The sequence below is a fragment of the Bufo bufo genome, chromosome 2 (genome assembly GCF_905171765.1).
Source record: "Bufo bufo chromosome 2, aBufBuf1.1, whole genome shotgun sequence".
In the NCBI taxonomy this organism is placed as follows: domain Eukaryota; kingdom Metazoa; phylum Chordata; class Amphibia; order Anura; family Bufonidae; genus Bufo; species Bufo bufo.
Genome location: NC_053390.1, coordinates 391,787,966 through 391,808,596, shown reverse-complemented (window position 1 = coordinate 391,808,596; position 20,631 = coordinate 391,787,966). Strand labels below are relative to the sequence as shown.

The 20,631-nt window shown below is 47.9% G+C and overlaps 1 protein-coding gene across 1 annotated transcript in view; it reads left to right on the top strand.

The window, feature by feature from the left end:
* FOCAD (focadhesin) overlaps positions 1-20,631 on the top strand; it is a 246,965-nt gene that overhangs the window by 66,730 nt on the left and 159,604 nt on the right. The window contains exons 8-10 of the mRNA XM_040417224.1: positions 4,342-4,548; positions 5,817-5,904; positions 19,727-19,926. Coding sequence (XP_040273158.1) covers positions 4,342-4,548; positions 5,817-5,904; positions 19,727-19,926 — 495 coding nt within the window. The remainder of the gene's footprint in view (positions 1-4,341; positions 4,549-5,816; positions 5,905-19,726; positions 19,927-20,631) is intronic.

Below are 20,631 nucleotides of genomic sequence, written 5' to 3'. Positions count from 1 at the left end.
CGGAATTACACTCCGGATCCGGAAAAACGCAAGTGTACTGAAAGCATTTGAAGACGGAACCGTCTTCCAAATGCGTTCAGTGTTACTATGGCACCCAGGACGCTATTAAAGTCCTGGTTGCCATAGTAGTAGTGGGGAGCGGGGGAGCGGTATACTTACAGTCCGTGCGGCTCCCCGGGCGCTCCAGAATGACGTCAGAGCGCCCCATGCGCATGGATGACGTGATCCATGTGATCACATGATCCATGCGCTTGGGGCGCCCTGACGTCACTCTGGAGCGCCCGGGGAGCCGCACGGATGGTAAGTACACTGCTCCCCGCTGCCCACTACACTTTACCATGGCTGCCAGGACTTTAGCGTCCCGGCAGCCATGGTAACCACTCTGAAAAAGCTAAATGTCGGATGCGGCAATGCGCCGAAACGACGTTTAGCTTAAGGCCGGATCCGGATCAATGCCTTTCAATGGGCATTAATTCCGGATCCAGCCTTGCGGCAAGTGTTCCGGATTTTTGGCCGGAGCAAAAAGCGCAGCATGCTGCAGTATTTTCTCCGGCCAAAAAACGTTCCGTTCCGGAACTGAAGACATCCTGATGCATCCTGAACGGATTTCTCTCCATTCAGAATGCATTAGGATAATCCTGATCAGGATTCTTCCGGCATAGAGCCCCGACGACGGAACTCTATGCCGGAAGACAACAACGCAGGTGTGAAAGAGCCCTTAGGCCTCCTGCACACGAACGTGTGAGCACCGTGGCCATGCTGCGGGCCACAATGCACGAACTCTGACCGCGGGGCAGCCACAGCGGATCACGCACCCATTCACTAGGACATGTTCTATCTTTTTGCGGAACGGAAGTACGGGACGAAACCCCACGGAAGCACTCTGTAGTGCTTCCGTAGGGTTCAGTTCCGTGCTTCCGTTCCGCACCATTCTGCATCTCCGGATTTGCGGACGGAATGGTGCCCGTGTATTGCGGATCCGCATATGCGGTCCGCAATATGGCAACGGGACACCTACGGTCGTGTGCAATAGGCCTTAGGGAGGGGATTATGTGTCTCTAGCTTCTCCCTTGTGCGCCTTTAACATTAGCACAAGTCCCACTTTTTTACAGTGTTCAGTCATGAAAATTGTAACAGCATTCACTCTTTATCTTTCACAGATTGATTGAACCTTTAAAGGGTTTGTCCCATCAAAAATATTCTGCATTTGTAACCAGCACCTGGATCTAAATACGTTTGTATTTGCAGTAAATTAAAAATTAAGAATATTCACTTAGTCATTTAATAAGATGTATCTGTATAGCCTCACCTGCCGTTTGTTCTTTTACTTATTTCCCTGTCCATCTTAGTAACATCGCTGAGGTTAGCAAACATGCTCAGTTCCATCCTTCAACTCACACCAGCTGTATCTACTCTTAGAAGCTGTGACAGGTAAAGGGAGAGAGCTGCACCAGAAAGAACATGCCCTGAGCTATAATAGGGAGAAAGCTACAACAGAAAGGACATGCTCACTGAGAAAGAGCATGCCCTGAGCTGTGAGAGAGAGATGCAGCAGAAAAGACAATTCTCCTGAGAAAGGACGTGTCCCTGAGCTGAGATAGGAAGAGTGCTACAACAGAAAGGACATGGCCCCTGAGAAAGAGCATGCCCTGAGCTGTCAGAGAGAGAGCTTCAGCAGAAAGGTTAGAGAGAGCTGTGATGGGGAGAGAGCTGTAGCAGAAAGGACATGCCGTCTGAGAAAGGATACAGCCCTTGAGCTGTCAGTTTAAAATAAATATTGGAGAGTAATTAATGGAGATATCTCTGGATCCATGTGAGGTAGAGGGATGGTTCTATGAACTCCATTCCTAAAGAGAGTTAGCTGAAGATCATATTAAATTGTATTCAGGATCATAATCCCTGACAAGCAGAGCAGAGAGGACGATGAGGCAGCTCTTTACCTCAGTGTTGTAAAGTAACTTGGCCTGCTGTGTGATTAGGACAGGTTTTGTCTGTACTAATAGGACGGCAGCCATTTTTTCCTCATGTGATTGCTTCCCAGACAAAACGAGCAATGTCGTCGCAAATTCTACGACACAACTTCTTCTTTTGTGTGGCTCCAAATCAGTTAGAATTATAAGTATGAGCTCATACAGCTTCCTCAATGAGACCAATGCAGGCTGGTATCATGGAAAATATCTCTCTTTATTACAGTTACACACACTTGTATAGGCAACATGAGGTAGACAAAAGGGTGGTCCTAGATGAAAGTTTATTGGCTCTGTGACAAAAAGGGAGTAGTTTACAAACTTTATTCCTGAGTTGATTGGCACATTTGAAACTAGCAAATTAACTCCTCCTTTCTTTCACTAATGATCTTAGAACAAAGAAAATGTACATGAGGCTCCTAATTGATCTAGTGGAGACAAATGTGTACTACATGTGTACTACAGCAGAAATAAAATCTTGTCTCTCACAAGCAATTATAACAAATGAAAGGTATTTGGGAATATATGTATAATGAAGTAATATTTAGTTATTTTCATGTTCTTAATTTCCGGAGAACCATTTTAAGAATATTGGCACTGTCCTACTGTAAAATGTATGGCCTCTGTGGAGGTCTTTCCAAAGTTTCAGCAAATATCATGAGAGTAACTTTGTCTCGCCTCTATCACGTGTCACTTAATTTATTGGCATAAATTACTGTATCAGAATACGAAGCTGAACTCGGAAAGACCTCCGCAGAGACAATACATTTTATAGGACTGAGACAATATTATCAAGAATTCCCATCCAAATTCGCTGAACCCTACTCTACACCAGAAAATCAAATCTACAACACCTATAAGCTGATGTGTGAGGCAAGGTGCAAATGGTGCTTGTGAAAAATGTTGCTGTTTCTTTATGCAAAGCCTGTGAAAAATTCCCCCCATGACACATTTATTTTGGACCTGTTAGTCTGTCTGTTCCAGCCACTTGACATTATGTCTTGGTAATGTAGATTTTACTATTGAAGATTAATGCATTTAGAAGTGCAAATTGAAACTTTTACTGCATCATGTACAGTGTAAAAAAATAAAAACCTTTATCAGAATTGCATTTTTTCCCAATTCTACCCCATTTGGAATTTCCCACACTTCCTGCTACATGGTATGCAACCGTAAATGGTGCCATTAGAAAGTACAACTTGTCCCGCAAAAAATAAGCCCTCATAAGGCTATGTGAATGGAAAAATAAAAAAGTTAGGACTATGGGAAGGCAGGGAGTGAAAAATGAAAACGCAAAAATTGAAAATCCCAGGATCCTTAAGGGGTTAAAGTGAGTCTGTCACCATCAAAATCTGTTTCAAAGTAAGCATACTGGCATGTAGGGTAGGTTCCTCCAAAATATAACATTGTTAAAATCCTGTCCTCTAATCCGGAGAAATGCTTCAATTTATTCAGTTAGGGTCTTCGATGCGCTGTGGGCAAAGCCTGGCTTTCCCTGCATCAGCTACCCGCTCTAAAGTCTCAGGGCCTGTCAATCAAACAACAGTGGGATGCCTGGGTGGCATTACTTGTGCACCAAATGGATTTTGAGTCTGCTGACGGTGCACCAATACCTTATTTGAATAAAAACTTTAAAAAAAAAAACATTTCTCAGACTTGGACCAGATTATGTTTGTGAAATTTAACCTTCATCCAGAAAAAAAAAAAAAAATTACCGCTTTTTCCAGAAACGGCGCCACTCCTACCCATAGGTTGTGTGTAGTATCGCAGCACACATCCACTCAGTTCATATTTTTTTTTTTTTATCTTTGGACAACCCCTTCAATTTGAAATGGGTTTTGATGGTGCCAGACTCTGTTTAGTAACTCTCCCCGTTGTGGTCTCCTTTCAAGAATACTACCAAGCTAATATTAGGACTAATATCTAGCCACCATAAAAGGTCAGGTGTACATAGCGGTGTGCTTGCTCAAGTGCAGCACCTACACTTTGCTTATCATATGCTATAGTGTGCAGTATACACATTCGCTTGTACTTACCACAGGGACGAGCTGTCTGCATTCATCTCTATATAGTGCGCACACAGTGTAAGAACTGGGGCTATGGGCTTCTATGGCCAGCGTGTCCGTTTACATCCTGATCAGGACAGTAACCTGCCCGTTTGGTTTAGCATGTATTTCTGTTGCCCATTGTCCCTGATGCCAGTTGTTGATTCCCCCCCCTCTAAACTATACATCAATCTGCTCAGCTCTTCCTGCTCTATAACATGCTGCCTGCAGATTACACTGCATTTCATGGTTCTTTTTAAGTGACTTATATAGAAATTGATTGGTTTTAAACTGCATTCCTTTATCGGTTGTTGTTTCATTTCTTACAGCTCTCAGATTGTGCACAAGTGACGGAAGCTACCATGTACATGAAGGATATGTGTACAAAATTTTTTGAACATCCTGACTTTTGGAGAAATGAGCTTTGTCTGCTGTCACTACAGGCTTTGTGTGTGTGTGAGTACAGCCTAAAAGTCACTGGTGACTGCTCCACCCTCCTACAAATTCTGGAAGAAAATATCAACCTGCTGAAAAAAGTAAGTGGAAAAAATAGACATGCCAGTTTTTATAGCAACATGACACAATAGATATCAATATACCCTATATTAGGGCTGCAGCAAACGATTATTTTAGTAATCGAGTATTCTACCGATTATTTTTACGATTAATTAAGTATTCTAATAAGAAAAAATTAGTTAATAGACCTCATGACACCCTTCGTTCCCCCCTGTGCGATCAGCCCAAGTGCATCAGTTCCCCCCAGTGCCATCAGCTCCGTTTCCCCCAGTACCATCAGCTCCACTACCCCCCAGTGCCATCAGCTACCCCCCAGTGCATTCAGCTCTCCCCCACCCCAGTGCCTTCAGCTCCACTCCCCCAGTACCATCAGCCCCTCCATGCTATCCATTGCCATCTTTCCCCCTCCCCCAATGGCTCCTTGCCATCTGTCCCCCTCCCCCTGTCCCTCAATGCCTTCCACCATGTCCCCCACTCACTCAATGCCATCAGATCAGCCCCTCCATGCCATGTCCCCCATCGCCATCAGTCCTTCTATGCCATTTCCATCCATGTCCCCCAGCGCCATCAACCACTTTAAATAACAGGTGCCTCCCAACCCCCTTTTCCCTAGCAGATACGGGCCCCTGCTAACTTATACTTACCTTTCGTGGCAGTGCGCTGACATGGAGTCCGCAGGAGACGGACCACATCTTCTTTCCACTTCCCATCATGCACTGGGCGGGACCTGACGTCACACACAGTCAGCCAGCCCACTGACTATGTGTGCACGTATGGCCCTGGCAGTGCGGTGCGGACGGGAGGCCACGGAGCGGTGAGTGAGAGGCTTCTCTTCACTCACGTTCCGTGGTCACGTGATTCAAAAGAATCGTTGCAGCCCTACCTCATATACAGAAGCTGAGTAAAAAAAAGGTTTAAAGGGGTTTTCTGAGAGTTATTTATATCTGATTGGTGGGGGTCCGACACCCGGCAGCCCCATTGATCAGCCGTTTTTTAAAGATGCCATAGCTCTGCGGCCTCCTCACAGCATACCAAGCATAGCGCTGTATGTTGAATAGTGGCTGTGCTTGGTATTGCAGCCCAGGCCTGTTCACTTGCATAGGACTAAGCTGTGACTAGGCCATGTGACCGATGAACATGATGTCGCTGGTCTAGGAAGAGGCCGCAGAGCTCACCGGAGAACAAACAGCTGATTGGCAGCAGTGCGGGAGTTGGACCACCACCAGTCAGATATTGCTTCTCCTATTATGGACTATAATTAATATTGAATTTTTTTTTATCATTGCAGGGTTTTCCTAAAGAACAGATTTTAACTGGACTTAGCTTGCTTCTGCTGCAGTCTCCATGCAATCATCATAAGCAAATTCTAAATTTAGGTAGGTCTAAAACTTTAAGTTCTCCTAAGATGTGTACCTACTGCTTGCATTGAACCATATAAGTTGTCTTTAACAAAACCGCAGTAGAAAGAAATTAGAAAGGATATGTTGTCATCAAAATTCTTGCAGCTGAAGTTTTGGATATGTAAGATTGGTATCATATCTCATCATAGCAGTTAAATTGCAAACCTTTTTTCGCATTTTATTGTACACCATATAGTAGCATTCTTTTCATAGAAGGGCTGTACACCTTTTATTGATTGATGACCTATCTTCATTCCCCGCACCATCGCCAACTAGCTATTCGGCAATAGCGCTGGAAGCAGACCGCTCCAATGAAGGCAATGAGAACAGCGCTGCAATGTCGAACTCGGTCCGCTACAAAGCAGACAGAGCTGCCTGCCTCCGACTCTGTAGATAATGCCAAACATTTGATCGTAGTGAACAACCCCATTGAAGCGAATATAGAGCACACACATTAAGCTGACATTTCCAGTTTTCTGCACTGACTTATTTGCTGTGCAGACTGGGATAGCAGCAGCAGAAGACTGGAGGTTTAATGGAAGCTCTCTTACATTGCTTGATTGCTGATATAAGGGAAGATAGCAGCAATACATGCACAGACAATGCTCTGTATACATGTCCCCTGTTACTCCTCTGTAGAAGGTGTTGTACTCATCTTTTCCTGGTGACTATTGGTCAATTGACCTTCCTCTGATCATTCATTCTCCTGCACTGCAGCTGTACATAAAGGAAGTCTGTCACCAATTTTAGGATGCGACACATACCCTGAGCAAAATTCTGGTCACTTGAATCAACATGGTCCTTTTGCTGCAATCTGATAGGGCACCATAAAACTGGTGACAGATTTGTAACCAGAGAAACAAAAAAAGGACAATAATACTTGTCATAGGTAGGCGTCACTATAACTCAGATTCAATGACACAAAAATTGTGGTAATTTGTTATGTTAAAACATAACTTTTACTAATGCAATTTAAAGATAGGCCCTAAATGTGAAAATCATACAACATGGTAAGATCAAAGAGCGGCGGAAATGAAAACCAATGTGCAGGGCGGCACCCAAACAATTAATATAAGGTAAAGGTGCACGGCGGCACTTGGGATTGATAACCGTACTCCTACCGCTCTGTCGTCAACGTCCAGGGTGCAGTCTGCGTCCTGATGACACCGGAGTTATTTGCTCCCCCGCTTTTTGATCTTACCATGTTGTAGGATTTTCACATTTAGGGCCTATCTTTTAATTGCATTAGTAAAAGTTATGTTTTAATATAACAAATTACCACTATTGTTATGTCATTGGTGACAGATTTGCCAGATGTGGTGATTAAAAGTAGGAAGGCTTAGCAGCCGGTGTCTTGGCCTCCTCAGCCTGAAAATTCGATTAGGAACTGTAGTGAAGTATAGTTTGAATCTATGCCAGCTCATAGATCTGATTTTCAGCTATGTGGACTGCCACTAAATGTGCCAAAGGCCTGAGCCTAAATTTGGTACATCTTGCTCTGACAATCCTAATGAACACCAGTCCTAATGAAACTGCCCCATTATTTCTCGTTCATTCCATTGGGGGACACAGACCATGGGTATAGCTTAGGATATTACTAGGAGGGACACTATGCAAAAAAAGAAGCTCCTCCTCCTCGGGCTATACCCCCAGGCACCTCCAGGAGAACTTCAGTCTTTGCTTAGTGTCCGTTCAAGGAGGTTGACGCTTGTTCTTCTCCTGTTTATTATTTTCTGTTTTCAGATGGGGACGCAGGTCAGCATTGCGCTTTCCTGGCCCCTGTGGAGTGGCTGCCACGGTCTTCTGAAGGTTCCTGGCTACCTCCCATTCCCCCACAGAAGAAAAGTGGATCCAGGCTCGACATGTAGCTCTGGCATCCCACCAGCTGCTGGGACACCTGCTGCCTACCCTCCACCAGAGCACTGTTCTCCTTGGTTGGAGTCAGATGTCTGAAGAGGTGAATCCCTGCTGGTCCGGACATCGAGGGAGCATGCTGAGCAGTTAAGTATTGCCTGCTTCAATCTTCCTTCAACCCACCTCTTCATGTCGTCTGTCTGGCGCTCTGAGACCTAGGGTGAGCTAGAGAAGGACCTGCTGAGGGCAGCTTTGGGTGGGTGCCTCCGCTGTGTAGACCCTCCGGTGACAATATATGGGCCAGTCCTTTCGTTTCCCTACCTGCCTACAGCTGGGCTCTGGAAATTAGCGGCAACCTGGTATCGGCAGAGGCAGGACGCCGCTGCAGCTAGTGTACTGTATGGCCGCTGCGCTCTCTGCAGTCCCCGCCGGACCGCTCCTCCATATATTAACCCCCGCTGCGCCGTATCAGGCGAAGAGGTGTTTTTTAAAGCTCGCTCGCGCGCGCTTATTTCGTGCCGCAATGACGCGTTCAAGGGGGCGGAGCCTCGGCGTCCCACTCTGTCTCTCCCTACGCCGGAGACTGCTGGATTGCGGCCGTGCAGCTCCTCAGTTCTTGGTGACCGGAGACTTCTGCTGTTGCCTGGGTGGTAGGAATTGCAGCAACCTGGTAGGAAATCTGTTACATTTGGAAGCCATCATGCCTAAACCTGGGGCCCCTAAGTCTTCCAAGGCTTCCTCTCAGCCTCCACTGGGGTCATGTAAGGTGTGCCTTATGCCTTTTTCTGTCACTGGTTCCTGTGACTCATGCCCTGCTCCTGGACAGGATCAGTCTCCTTCTCTAGCTCAGCCCGGTCCTCCCTCTGCCCCTGCGGAACCTGCGGTACCCGCATGGGCTTCCGCCATGTCTAATGCGGCTGCTGATCTGGCCTTAGTTGCCAAGGCAGCCATGTCCTTCATGGAGCGCATGGCAGCTACTACTCCAGTGGCATCCACCACTCCATCTCCTCTCAGTGACTCTCACAGAGGGCGTCTGACGTCTAAGAGGCAGCGTGAGCCGCAGCATTCCTCCTCGGATGACTCCGCTTCTCCCCCCCGCCTTGAGGCATGCCCGGTTGACTCTCCCCCTCTCAGGGAGCGCAAATCCGATGGGGAATTGTCCGGATCGGACAAAGTCACGGAGCGGGAACCCCTGCCTAAGCTTTCCACCATGGTATCCGAATTGGTGGCAGCTGTCCGTGACACTTTTAATATACAAGGGGATTCTCCTCCCTCCACTAGTCGGGAGTTCTCCCTTTTTCCACCCAAAAAGCAGGAGTCCGCTGTGTTCCCTGTTCATGAGGAATTCACTGCGGTCATATCAAAAGCTTGGGATCGACCTAATCAAAAATTTTCGGCCACCAAGCGCATGGATACGCTTTACCCTTTTCCAGCTGACACAGTGGAAAAGTGGACTTCTTCCCCTAAGGTAGATCCTCCGGTGGCTAGGTTAGCCAAGAACACGGCCCTTCCCGTCCTAGACGGTTCCTCTCTGCAGGATGCGGTGGACAGACGTCTTGATTCACTTTCCAAGTCCATCTTCTCCCTGGCGGGCGCTCCCCTGCGACCGGCCTTTGCGTCGGCTTGGGTCGCCAGAGCCCTTACGATGTGGTTACAGCGCCACCACCAGGATCTATCAGAGCAGGACGCCTCTGCAGATACTCTGGATTTCATCATCCAGATGTCTCAAGCTTCTAAATATCTCTGTGAGGCTTCAATGGAAATCGGCTCCCTCTTTGCCCATATTTCGGCCCTCTCGGTCATTCAACGCAGGGAGGTCTGGTTGAAAGTGTGGGATGCTGATGCCTCATCCAAGCGTTCCCTCGCTAACCTTCCCTTTGAAGGGTCCAGGCTCTTTGGGGCTCAACTAGATGAATTCATCTCTGCCGCGTCCCTTTCGGTCTCGGCCTTCAGGTTTCCGGGGCCAGTCCTTTCGTCGCTTCTCCACTGCCAGGACACCGGCATCCTCGTCAGCAGGGGGATCCCAGGACTCCCGCAAAAAAACTTTCTTCAAGCCCCAGCCCTCTTGGCGACCTCGGGCGCAGTCAGCCCGTCCTCCTGCTCCCAAGCAACCCGCCGCGTGAAGGGGTGCCCCCACCCCTCGTGGTGGGGGGCCGTCTGCTCTCCTTTCAACAGGTTTGGAGGGCTCACGTTCAGGACGCCTGGGCTCTGAAAATTGTGACGTCCGGTTACAAGTTGGAGTTTGCGTCCAGCCCGCCAGAACGTTTTTTCCCTTCTCGCGTCCCGGGGGATCCGGCCAGGGCCTCGGACCTCTTTTTTGCGGTCTCCTCTCTTCTGGACCGTGGTGTCATTTCCCCCGTTCCCCCGGAAGAGCAAGGGACAGGTTTCTACTCAAACCTGTTCGTTGTTCCAAAGAAGGAGGGGTCGGTGCGTCCGATCCTGGATCTGAAACTTCTCAACAAGTTTCTACGGGTGCGGAAGTTTCGCATGGAGTCCCTTCGCTCCGTTATTACTTCTCTGCTTCCAGGAGAATTTCTCGCGTCTGTGGACATTCGAGACGCCTACTTACACGTCCCTATTGCAGAGTCCCACCATCGCTTTCTGCGCTTTGCTATAGGGGGGCGTCATTACCAGTTCGTCGCCCTACCTTTTGGGTTGGCGCTTCTTCGCACCAGGGGCATCTCTTTGTTACCCTACCTAGACGACATCTTAATAAAGGCTCCGTCTCTTCCACAGGCCGAGGACAGCGTCCGAATCACTGTTCAATCCCTGGAACGGTTCGGGTGGCTGATCAATCTCCCCAAGTCCTCTCTGCACCCCTCCCAGAGACTCTCGTTCCTGGGGATGATCTTGGACACCTCGATTTCTCGGGTGTTTCTTCCGGATTCCAAGTCTTCCCAGATTCGACTGGCAGTGGTGCTCCTTCTACGCTCTCCACGTCCCACCATTCGTGAGTGCATGCGGGTTCTGGGCCTTATGGTCTCCTCTTTCGAGGCGATCCCGTACGCCCAATTTAACACTCGTCCGCTTCAACAGATGATCCTTGCCCTCTGGAACAAGACCTCTCGGGGTCTAGACACTCCGTTTCGCCTGTCCCGGCAAGTTCGAGCGTCTCTCCCTTGGTGGCAGTCTTCCCTGAACCTATCGTCAGGAAAGTCCTTCCTTCCGTTCTCCTGGACGATAGTCACCACCGACGCCAGCCTCATCGGTTGGGGGGGGTTTCCGGAACCTCACGGTTCAGGGTGTCTGGTCGACGGAGGAATCCCGTCTACCGATAAATGTTTTGGAATTAAGGGCGATTTTCCACTCCCTCTCCCACTGGACTCCTCTCCTTGCAACTCGCCCGGTGCGTGTTCAGTCGGACAATGCCACGGCTGTGGCTTATGTCAATCATCAGGGCGGGACCCGCAGTCGGGCAGTAATGCGGGAAGTAGCGAGGATCCTCTTATGGGCGGAGTCTCATGTTCCAGTATTGTCGGCAGTGTACATCCCGGGAGTCGACAATTGGACGGCGGATTTTCTGAGTCGCACAAAGGTGGATCTGGGAGAGTGGTCTCTCCATCCGGAGGTGTTCGAGGACATCTGCCTCCGATGGGGCCGTCCGGACGTAGATTTAATGGCTTCCCGGCTCAACCACAAGGTGCCGGTATATCTAGCTCGCGCTCGAGATCCGCGGGCAGGCGGGGTGGACGCGCTGTTATCTCCATGGCAGCGGTTCAGCCTCCTTTACGTATTCCCTCCAATTCCTCTGTTTGCCGAAGGTGCTGCGCAAGATCGAGGCGGAGGGGATACCAACCATTCTCATCGCCCCGGATTGGCCTCGCCGCGCCTGGTTCTCCAGCGTCGCTCGTATGTTGGCGGACGTTCCGTGGCCTCTTCCCGACAGAGAGGATCTCCTGTCTCAGGGGCCGCTCTTCCACCAGAATTCATGGCAGCTGCGTTTAACGGCGTGGCTGTTGAGACCTCCATCCTGAGGAAGAGAGGCTTCTCTGATGCGGTGGTGAGAACCATGATCAGGGCTCGGAAGCCGGCTTCTGCACGGATCTATTATCGCACCTGGAAGGCCTACCTGGTTTTTTGTGAGAAATCGGGCTATCCGCCCCTACGTTTCTCTGTTCCAGTGGTGCTGTCCTTTCTCCAGTCCGGCCTCGACATGGGTCTGTTGCTCAGTTCTTTGAAGGGTCAGGTTTCTGCCTTGGATATCTTTTTTCAGAGGTCCATTGCCTTTTTGGGACCTGTGAAAACCTTCCTGCAGGGGGTGGCGCATTCTGTTCCTCCGTATGTGCCTCCCTTGCCCCCCTGGGATCTCAACTTGGTTCTGCGCGCCCTTCAGACGGCGCCTTTTGAGCCTCTGAGGGAAGTTTCTCTGGTTTTGCTCGCCTGGAAGGTAGTTTTTCTGGTGGCTATAACCTCCATCAGGCGGGTTTCGGAGCTGGCCGCACTTTCCTGCCGGGAACCTTTTCTGGTCTTTCACCAGGATAAGGTGGTACTCCGACCGGTGCCTTCTTTTTTGCCCAAGGTGGTTTCTCCCTTCTACCTTAACGAGGATCTTGTCCTGCCCTCTTTTTGTCCTTCTCCGGCGAACCCCAAGGAACGCGCTCTCCACTCCCTGGATGTTGTCAGGGCTCTGAAGGCGTATCTGGGGGCTACCGCCTCCTTCCGGCGTTCAGACTCTTTCTTTGTGATTCCTGAAGGGTCTCGTAAGGGTCTGGCGGCTTCCAAGGTCACCGTGGCGCGGTGGATCCGTTCCGCTATTGCTGCGGCCTATCGCGCTCGTGGCCAGATTCCCCCGTCGCGGATTAACGCTCACTCCACAAGGGCAGTGGGAGCTTCCTGGGCTAGACGCAATCGCGCATCCGCCTCCCAGTTGTGTAAGGCGGCCACTTGGTCGTCCTTACATACTTTCACAAAGTTTTATCAGTTGCACTCGCTGGCCTCGGCTGATGCTGTCCTTGGGCGCAGGGTATTGCAGGCTGTGGTTCCTGTTTGACTGCTGGACTTTTGCTCCTGGCGGTGTTGGATTGTTTCTTTTTTCCCACCCCATGGACTGCTTTTGGACGTCCCATGGTCTGTTTCCCCCAATGGAATGAACGAGAAAAGGAGATTTTTGTGAAACTCACTTGTAAAATCTTTTTCTCGTCTTTTCCATTGGGGGACACAGCACCCGCCCCTTTTTTGGTTTACGCCTTATGGTGTGCTGTGTGATGGTTTCCATTGTGTGTTTATTTCCGTTCTCCTTCTCCTACTGCTTTTGCAACGACTGAAGTTCTCCTGGAGGTGCCTGGGGGTATAGCCCGAGGAGGAGGAGCTTCTTTTTTTGCATAGTGTCCCTCCTAGTAATATCCTAAGTTATACCCATGGTCTGTGTCCCCCAATGGAAAAGACGAGAAAAAGATTTTACAGGTGAGTTTTACAAAAATCTCCTTTTTCTCTTCTAAAGACTTACATGTAATATGACTATATTGAAACCAAAATTACTTGAAACCAAAATTACCCCATTTTTTGGACTGTAAGACTCTACCGACCATAAGACGCCCCCAGGTTTAATTGGTAGAAAATATTTATTTTCTACTTTAAAGTTTATTTGGTAGTTGAATGATGTGAAGGGGCCACTTTTAACAGTCTAGAGTAGAGGGGAGTTAATACATTACAGTGAGATCCTGTTAATCTGTGTGACATCTTTTGATCATTGAAAAAATACAGCAGTGGTGCATGTAGTCATATGATTAGAGTATCATAATCACAGTAAACATCAGAAGTTACGTGTACGCTACAATGCAGTGCCCACTATGTAGACTTTTTACTGGTCTACTCCTTCCACTGGTAATGTCATCAATGGTCCTTTAGCTACAATAAGTCAGAGCTTTCTTGTGTTTCCCTGCTGCCTGGGAACTTTCAGCATGGTCAGGGCTGTGTTATTCACAGTCCTCTCCAGGGAGCAGAATGATCTTTTACCCTCCTCTCCTGCCTACACCGATCACACAGGTCGGTCAGGGAGAGAAAGAAGTGGGCAGATGCACAGCTCACTCATTGATCCAGTGAAGTACTGTATGAGCGCTCTGCCGGGTCATTAAGAAAGTAGTCAGGGAGGTCTGGCACTGCTGGAGCACCCTGACTGCGGACTATAAAATGCAGGAACTTTTAAGCAAACATACTCCTAAAAAATTTGTCTTGTGATCCTAAAAATACTCTAAATACACAATATATTCCCTTTAAAGATGCTCTGTCGGGGGTGTGGCCAACTGCCGACATGGCTGGACGTGTCTGAGAGCTGCTCCGGCTCCCATCATTAATCCTGACTAATCCTGCTGCTTGTAACCCAGATATTTCACCCAGAACCTGAGCCCAGGAACCCCAAGAGGCCGAACATTCTGATTATGGGTCCTAGTAAAGCGCAACAAGCGGCGGATCGCCTAAAAGAGTTTGCTTGCCAGGAGGCACAACATGGCGCCGCCGCTACCTCCTCTCCTCGTGCGCCACAAACCAGGGGGCAATCCGGGCAACTCCCATCGACTGAGACGGTGGGGGAACCAGAGCTAACCTTGCAAGCCTCTCACAGCCAGTTGATGGCGGCTATCATGGCATGCCAGTCGTCTCTCACAGGCAAGATAGAGGAGGTCAGAGTAGACCTAGGCCTCCTGCGCCATGATGTTCAACAGCTGCGGGAGCGGGTCCGGCTCACAGAGGAAAGAGTGTCCTAGCTGGAGGACTCGACCAGACCTCTGACAGCTAGAATATCTGCTGTTGAAGGAGCGGTTGAGATGTGGCGTCAGAAATGCGATGACCTCGAAAACCGTTCGAGGAGAAACAACATTTGCATACTTGGCATGCCTGAGAGAACCGAGGGATCCGATCCTGCTGCATTTCTGGAAGGATGGTTTAAATCAACGTTTCCAGACGCGTCCTTCTCTGCGGCCTTCGCAGTGGAGAGGGCTCACCGGGTTCCAGCTCGGATGCCCCCACCTGTGGCCCCTTCAAGACCGCTTCTTGCTCGCATGCTCAATTGGCGGGATCGCGACCTCATCCTGTCTAAAGCGAGAGTTAAGCAAACCATCACCCTTGGATCTGCTAACATATCCCTGTACCCGGATTTCTCAGCGGAGTTACAGAAGAAGAGAGCCACATTTACATCTATCAAGAAGCGCTTGCGAGACCTCGACTTGCAATATTCCATGGCCTACCCTGCCCGCCAGAAGGGTCCTAGATGGAGGGAAGTCACATTTCTTCAACAACCCCAGGGAGGCCGAGGACTGGCTCTTGGTGAGACCCAGGAATTCGCCCCAGAGATGAGGTGATACTTATTCAAGGGAAGCTACATCTTGTTGTCCGGGACCGGACATGCCTACCTTGTGTAGATTGGTGACATGAATCTTTTATTGGACTTCCATGTGAACGTTATACCTGTCAACTAGCGGGTGTGAGAGACCCGTGGACATCACTGGAACATATTTCAGGTACTGTCCAAGCAGTAATAGGTTACTGGCCTTGTTGATCACTTATCTAGGGAGCCACTTCTCTCACCTGCACCAGTTTGATCCACCTTTACACTGTGCAGGTTTCCCACTTTCATGGCCGCTGAAGTTACGTGTTCCAAACATGTTTATTACCCAGCATGCTGGGCTTTTCTGTTATCTGTCTAACTGGGTTTATGTTAATTGGTGCATCACTTATTGCTGTGGTATACATCGCTGTGGTAGCTTTAAATTATGTGATTATGGGTATCCTGGACCCTTCCTCTCATCTATATTCCTCCAGTACTCATGGCGTCTGTAACGATTATGTCCTGGAATGTACACGGTCTGGGAGGTCCCAGGAAGCGTATGGCGGTGTTCGCACAAGTCCGCATATATAATCCGCACATATTATGTCTTCAGGAAACCCATATCACAGCTGAAACGGAGGGTAGACTGCATAAACCATGCGTGCAGTGGGCAGTTAGTGCATATGGTACTTCTTATTCCACAGGGGTGTCCATGCTAGTTCAGCGCTCGGTTAGGTGGGAGTGACATCAGGAAATGGTTGATCCTGAGGGCAAGTACATTTTTATGTTTGCACATTTGAACGGTGTACCTTATGTTATACTCAACTTATATGTACCCCCTCCTGCCAACCTCTCTGTCCTACAAGCTGCGGCGAGTTTTGCAGCTCAATTTCCGTTTCCTAAGGTATTGTGTATGGGAGACTTTAATTTAGTGGTGGATGAGTCAATGGATAGGTTTCAGGCCAATCCCCGTGACGGCACTATCCGCACGAGTGATTCGAGGCTTGGGCGCTTTATCTCGGAGCTGGGGTGGTTAGACGTGTGGCGGGAGAGGAACCCATCTAGTAGGGAGTTCTCTTGTTTCACGCCTTCCAGGGGACCGCTGTCCCGCATTGATTATTTGCTATGTGACGCGCAGGCCTATCCAATAATTTCTGATGTAAAGTATGTGCCTCAGGGACTGTCTGATCATGCGCCTATTGTGGGGAGACACGAGGCCACAGTCTTCGCATTCACCCGTTCTGGCTGTCCCTGATGACCATAAATGATCGCATACCGGACCAATTGCAAATGTTTCTGGACCTGAACAAAGAAGGGGATAGTGATGCCCTCACCCTCTGGGATACCCTGAAAGCTTTTTACGAGGATGCATTAAATCATCCATCTCCTACATCAAAAAAGCTGCGAGGCTTAAAGAGGAGGAGTTATGCGTACTTTGCAAGACAGCCGAGCATAAATATGTTTCTGATCCTACTGAGGAGAACAGATTAGATTGGATGCTAAAAGGCAGACAATATTTGATATGTTTACAAGAAAAGAGTGACCGTAAGCTCTTCTTCCTCAAACAACAATCATTTGAGCATGGTAGCAAAACAAGGAAGGTCCTGGCCCAGGTTGTCAGACGTAACACTATGGCCCCCCCTATTATCCGCATTCAGGATGCAGAGGGTGCTGTGGTTGAGGACCCTAGCGAGATTTTGAATAGATTCAAAGAATTTTATAGCGAACTGTATACCTCGCGGTCTCAATATACCCCATCTGAACTCCGAACATATCTTGATGAGGTGACATCCTCAATTATCCCCCTTGGACAGGGGTCTTCTTGACGAAGAGATCATGATGGAAGAGGTAGTTGCAGCCATCAAAGGTCTGAATTTAGGGAAGTCCCCGGGCCCAGACGCCATTCCTCTTGAAGTATACTCTAAATATGAAGGTGTCCTGGGACCTCCATTGCTCAAGATGTATGCTGCCTCCCTGGAAAGAGGTCATCTCCCTGATTCATTATATGATGCCTCTATTGTGATACTCCTGAAGCCTGATAAAAAAAACCTTAGAATGTGGATCCTATCGCCCAATATCACTATTAAACCTAGACTATAAAATACTAACCAAGATTTTAGCAAATAGGTTGAACAAGGTGATTACATCCATTGTTCACGAGGATCAATCCGGCTTCATACCGGGTCGCTCAATCTCTAGCAATATCAGGAGAACCCAGGTAGTTGCACAGGTGGGCTGTGCGGATGGCAGTCAATGGGCCTTGGCTGCACTAGATACGGTCAAGGCGTTTGATTCAATTGAATGGCCATTCTTGTTGCAGGTCCTAGAATGCTTTGGCTTCGGCCCTACCTTTGTCAATTGGATACGGGTATTATACTACCGGCCCACGGCTAATATTTTGATCAATGGCTCTTTATCTTCTACCTTCCCATTAAACCGGGGGACCCGGCAGGGGTGTCCTTTGTCCCCCCTGTTGATCGCAGTGGCAATAGAACATCTAGCCATTAGAGTACGTCAAGATGCCATCTTTAAGGGGGTATCCTTGGGAGGTAGGGAGGACAGGTTGGGGTTGTATGCGGACGACCTTATTCTGTTTATGGATTCAGTGGATACATCCCTATCAAGGGCAATTGAACTTGTTAATCGCTTTGGTAATTTCTCGGGCTTGCGCATTAACTGGTCCAAATCAGCGCTCATGCTCTTATGGTCCCGAGTTGGCCCGCTGTATATCACAATCTTATGGTGGTGGATCACTTTAAATATTTGGGTATCATTATTACCAAAGACCCGGCAATGTCCCACCAGCTTAACATTGTTCCCATTGAATCTTATGCTGTAGACAAATTCAAATCTTGGACCACATTGCCTTTATCCGTAATGGGCAGATTGAATCTTGTCAAAATGGTCCTCCTACCCAAGGCATTGTATTTATTAGAACACGCCTGTGCCCCAGTTCCGAGAAGTTTTTTTGAGCGACTGCACTCTGCAATTGCAAAATTTGTGTGGGGAAAAGAAAGGAGGAAGCTGGCTTTGGCTAATTTACAGAGAGGTTGGCAGCAGGGAGGAGCAGCTCTGCCCGATCTATTTTTATATTTTTTTTTAGCAGGTCAGCTCAGATTTCTGACTACTTGGGTCACACAAACACCTCTACCGAATTCCGAATTCTATTTGAGACACCATCTGAGACTCTCAACCTTGTGGCCGGTTCTGGAAAACTTACAGGCTATCGGCGGCCGAATATTGCCCATACACAGGTTGGCTCATCAGGTTTGGAGGGCTGCAAAACTTCAACAATACCAGGACCTCCCTGATGCTGTTGTACTATGGGATAACCCTATGTTCCACACTTGTTGCATTGTGAGGGTAGAGTTGTCTGGGAAAACTATGGTGTACTCACCTTGGGGGAGTTGTATGAGAAAGGTATCTTATACTCTTTCACTCAGCTTCAGGAGAAGGTAGGGGTTATGCGCTCTCATTTTTATAGATTCCTGCAGCTGAGACATGACCTACATGCTCAATTTCATAAAGACACACGAGCCATTTCCAAATACCCATTGATTGGCATACTTAAGACCCAGGGGCCGAAAGGTATGATCTCGACCTTATATACACACCTCCTTGATCTTAAAATACGTTCCAAACCTCTGTTAGTGGAAACCAGGTGGAAAGAGAGGATACCACAACTCACTGATGAGGAATGGTCAGATGCTCTGAGTGCACCGTCTAATGTATCGCCCTCTCTTAATAATAGGCTGATTCAGCTATTCATACTTCACAGGAGTTACTTAACACCCACAAGGTTGTACAAGATGGGAAGGATAGATCACACTAGATGCCACAGATGCACTCAAACCAATGCGGATTTCTGGCATCTTATATGGGACTGTCGGCGTGTACAGTCCTTTTAAAAGAAGGTAGTGGATATTGTGTCTTCTTTGGTTGCAGAGGTAATACCCTGTTGTCCCAAGATATGTCTTTTGGGTATAGTGGAAAATGATAACCGCACATTGTATGTATGCACCTTTCTGAGAGAGACCCTATTCTTGGCCAGGAAAGCAATAGCACTTCGTTGGATGGCAGACAGACCGCCGACCATAGGTCAGTGGAAAGCGCTGGTAAATCAGATACTGCCTTTTGAAAGAATGATGTATGGTAACAGGAAATGTCCTCAAAAGTTTGAGAAGATATTGGGATCTTGGTGCTCCTCTCCGATCACGGCGCTTCCATCTCATATGCACTCTGCTCAAAACACATAGCATTATATCTTTTTGTTGTGATGCTGTGGGTAATATTGGGTTAGGTAGAGATTTGTATGCTACTAGGTGATGTTATATATTGATGTTGCTGATGTCCCACATGGGAAAATGTGCTTCATATCTGCCAGTACCGGAAGATATTATTGCAGTGTATGAGTAAGTAAATTTATGTACTGGAATGTTGACATATGTGATAATGTACCAATTTACACTTGTTATTCTCAATAAAACGAGTAAAAAAATAAAAAAAAAAGATGCTCTGTCACCACTTCCGACTTGCATGTCGCGTGGTTTAAGGGATTAGTGTGGATAGGACATTGCTAGCTTATCCTGACAATATGTGGTCAGTGTCTACTGAGGGAACCCTGTATATTCAGAATAACACCAGCTGAGGAATACACATTCTCTTTTTTTTTTTTTTGGACAGCTCTAAAGATTTTGGTATTACCAGATGGAAGCAAAGCTCCAGCCATTGCTGAAGTGTTGATTATGCCGATATTACATGTATTATCATCAGCAACCTTGTCAGACTGCTTCAGCGAGAAGGATAGAGGAATGCCTTTACAGCAATTGGCGCTAACGGTTTTGGAGAAAGTACAAGACACAGAGAAGGAGAAAGAAAAAGTGGTAATTAGGATAAAGCTTTACGGTGATCCTAGTCTGTTGCTGTTTGTTACTTTGACATTTTCTACAAGGACAGGTATCTAAAAGGTTGCTTGCACTTGACTGTGTGCACTCCAGGAAACACAGCCCAATTGTCAGCAGCATCTCCTGGCCTGACGGCGGTTCCTCTGATGCTAACTAATTATAGTGATTTACAATGCAGTGAGTTCCTGTCTGATTGCAAGTCTATTGTACTGTACAATAGACCCGCGGTTTATTGTATCTGGCATAGACAGATAGGGCAGGAGCACAGTCATTCCCCTTGACTATAATGGGACCCAGCAGGGATCCTGCTTTTTCCAGCATGTGGAGTGTCGGACAAAAAAAACCTAATTATAAATATATTCTCAAATACTTTTCATTATTTATAATGGCTGTCCCATTAGTTCACACAAAACCTGTCCTGATCACACATGAGGACAAGTTACTTTACAACACTGAGGTAAAGAGCTGCCTCATCCTCATCCTCCTACTTGTCAGGGATTATGATCCTGAATACAGATGATAAGAACTTTAGCTGGGGAATTGAGTTCATGAGGAGACATGAAGTACAGAGAGGACGGACAGGACAGACTGTGGTAATGTGGGGCTGGGGTAATAGAGACTACATACAAGTGCTGCTGCTCATTAGCCACATCCCCTCCTCTCATGTCTCCTTATCATCTCCAT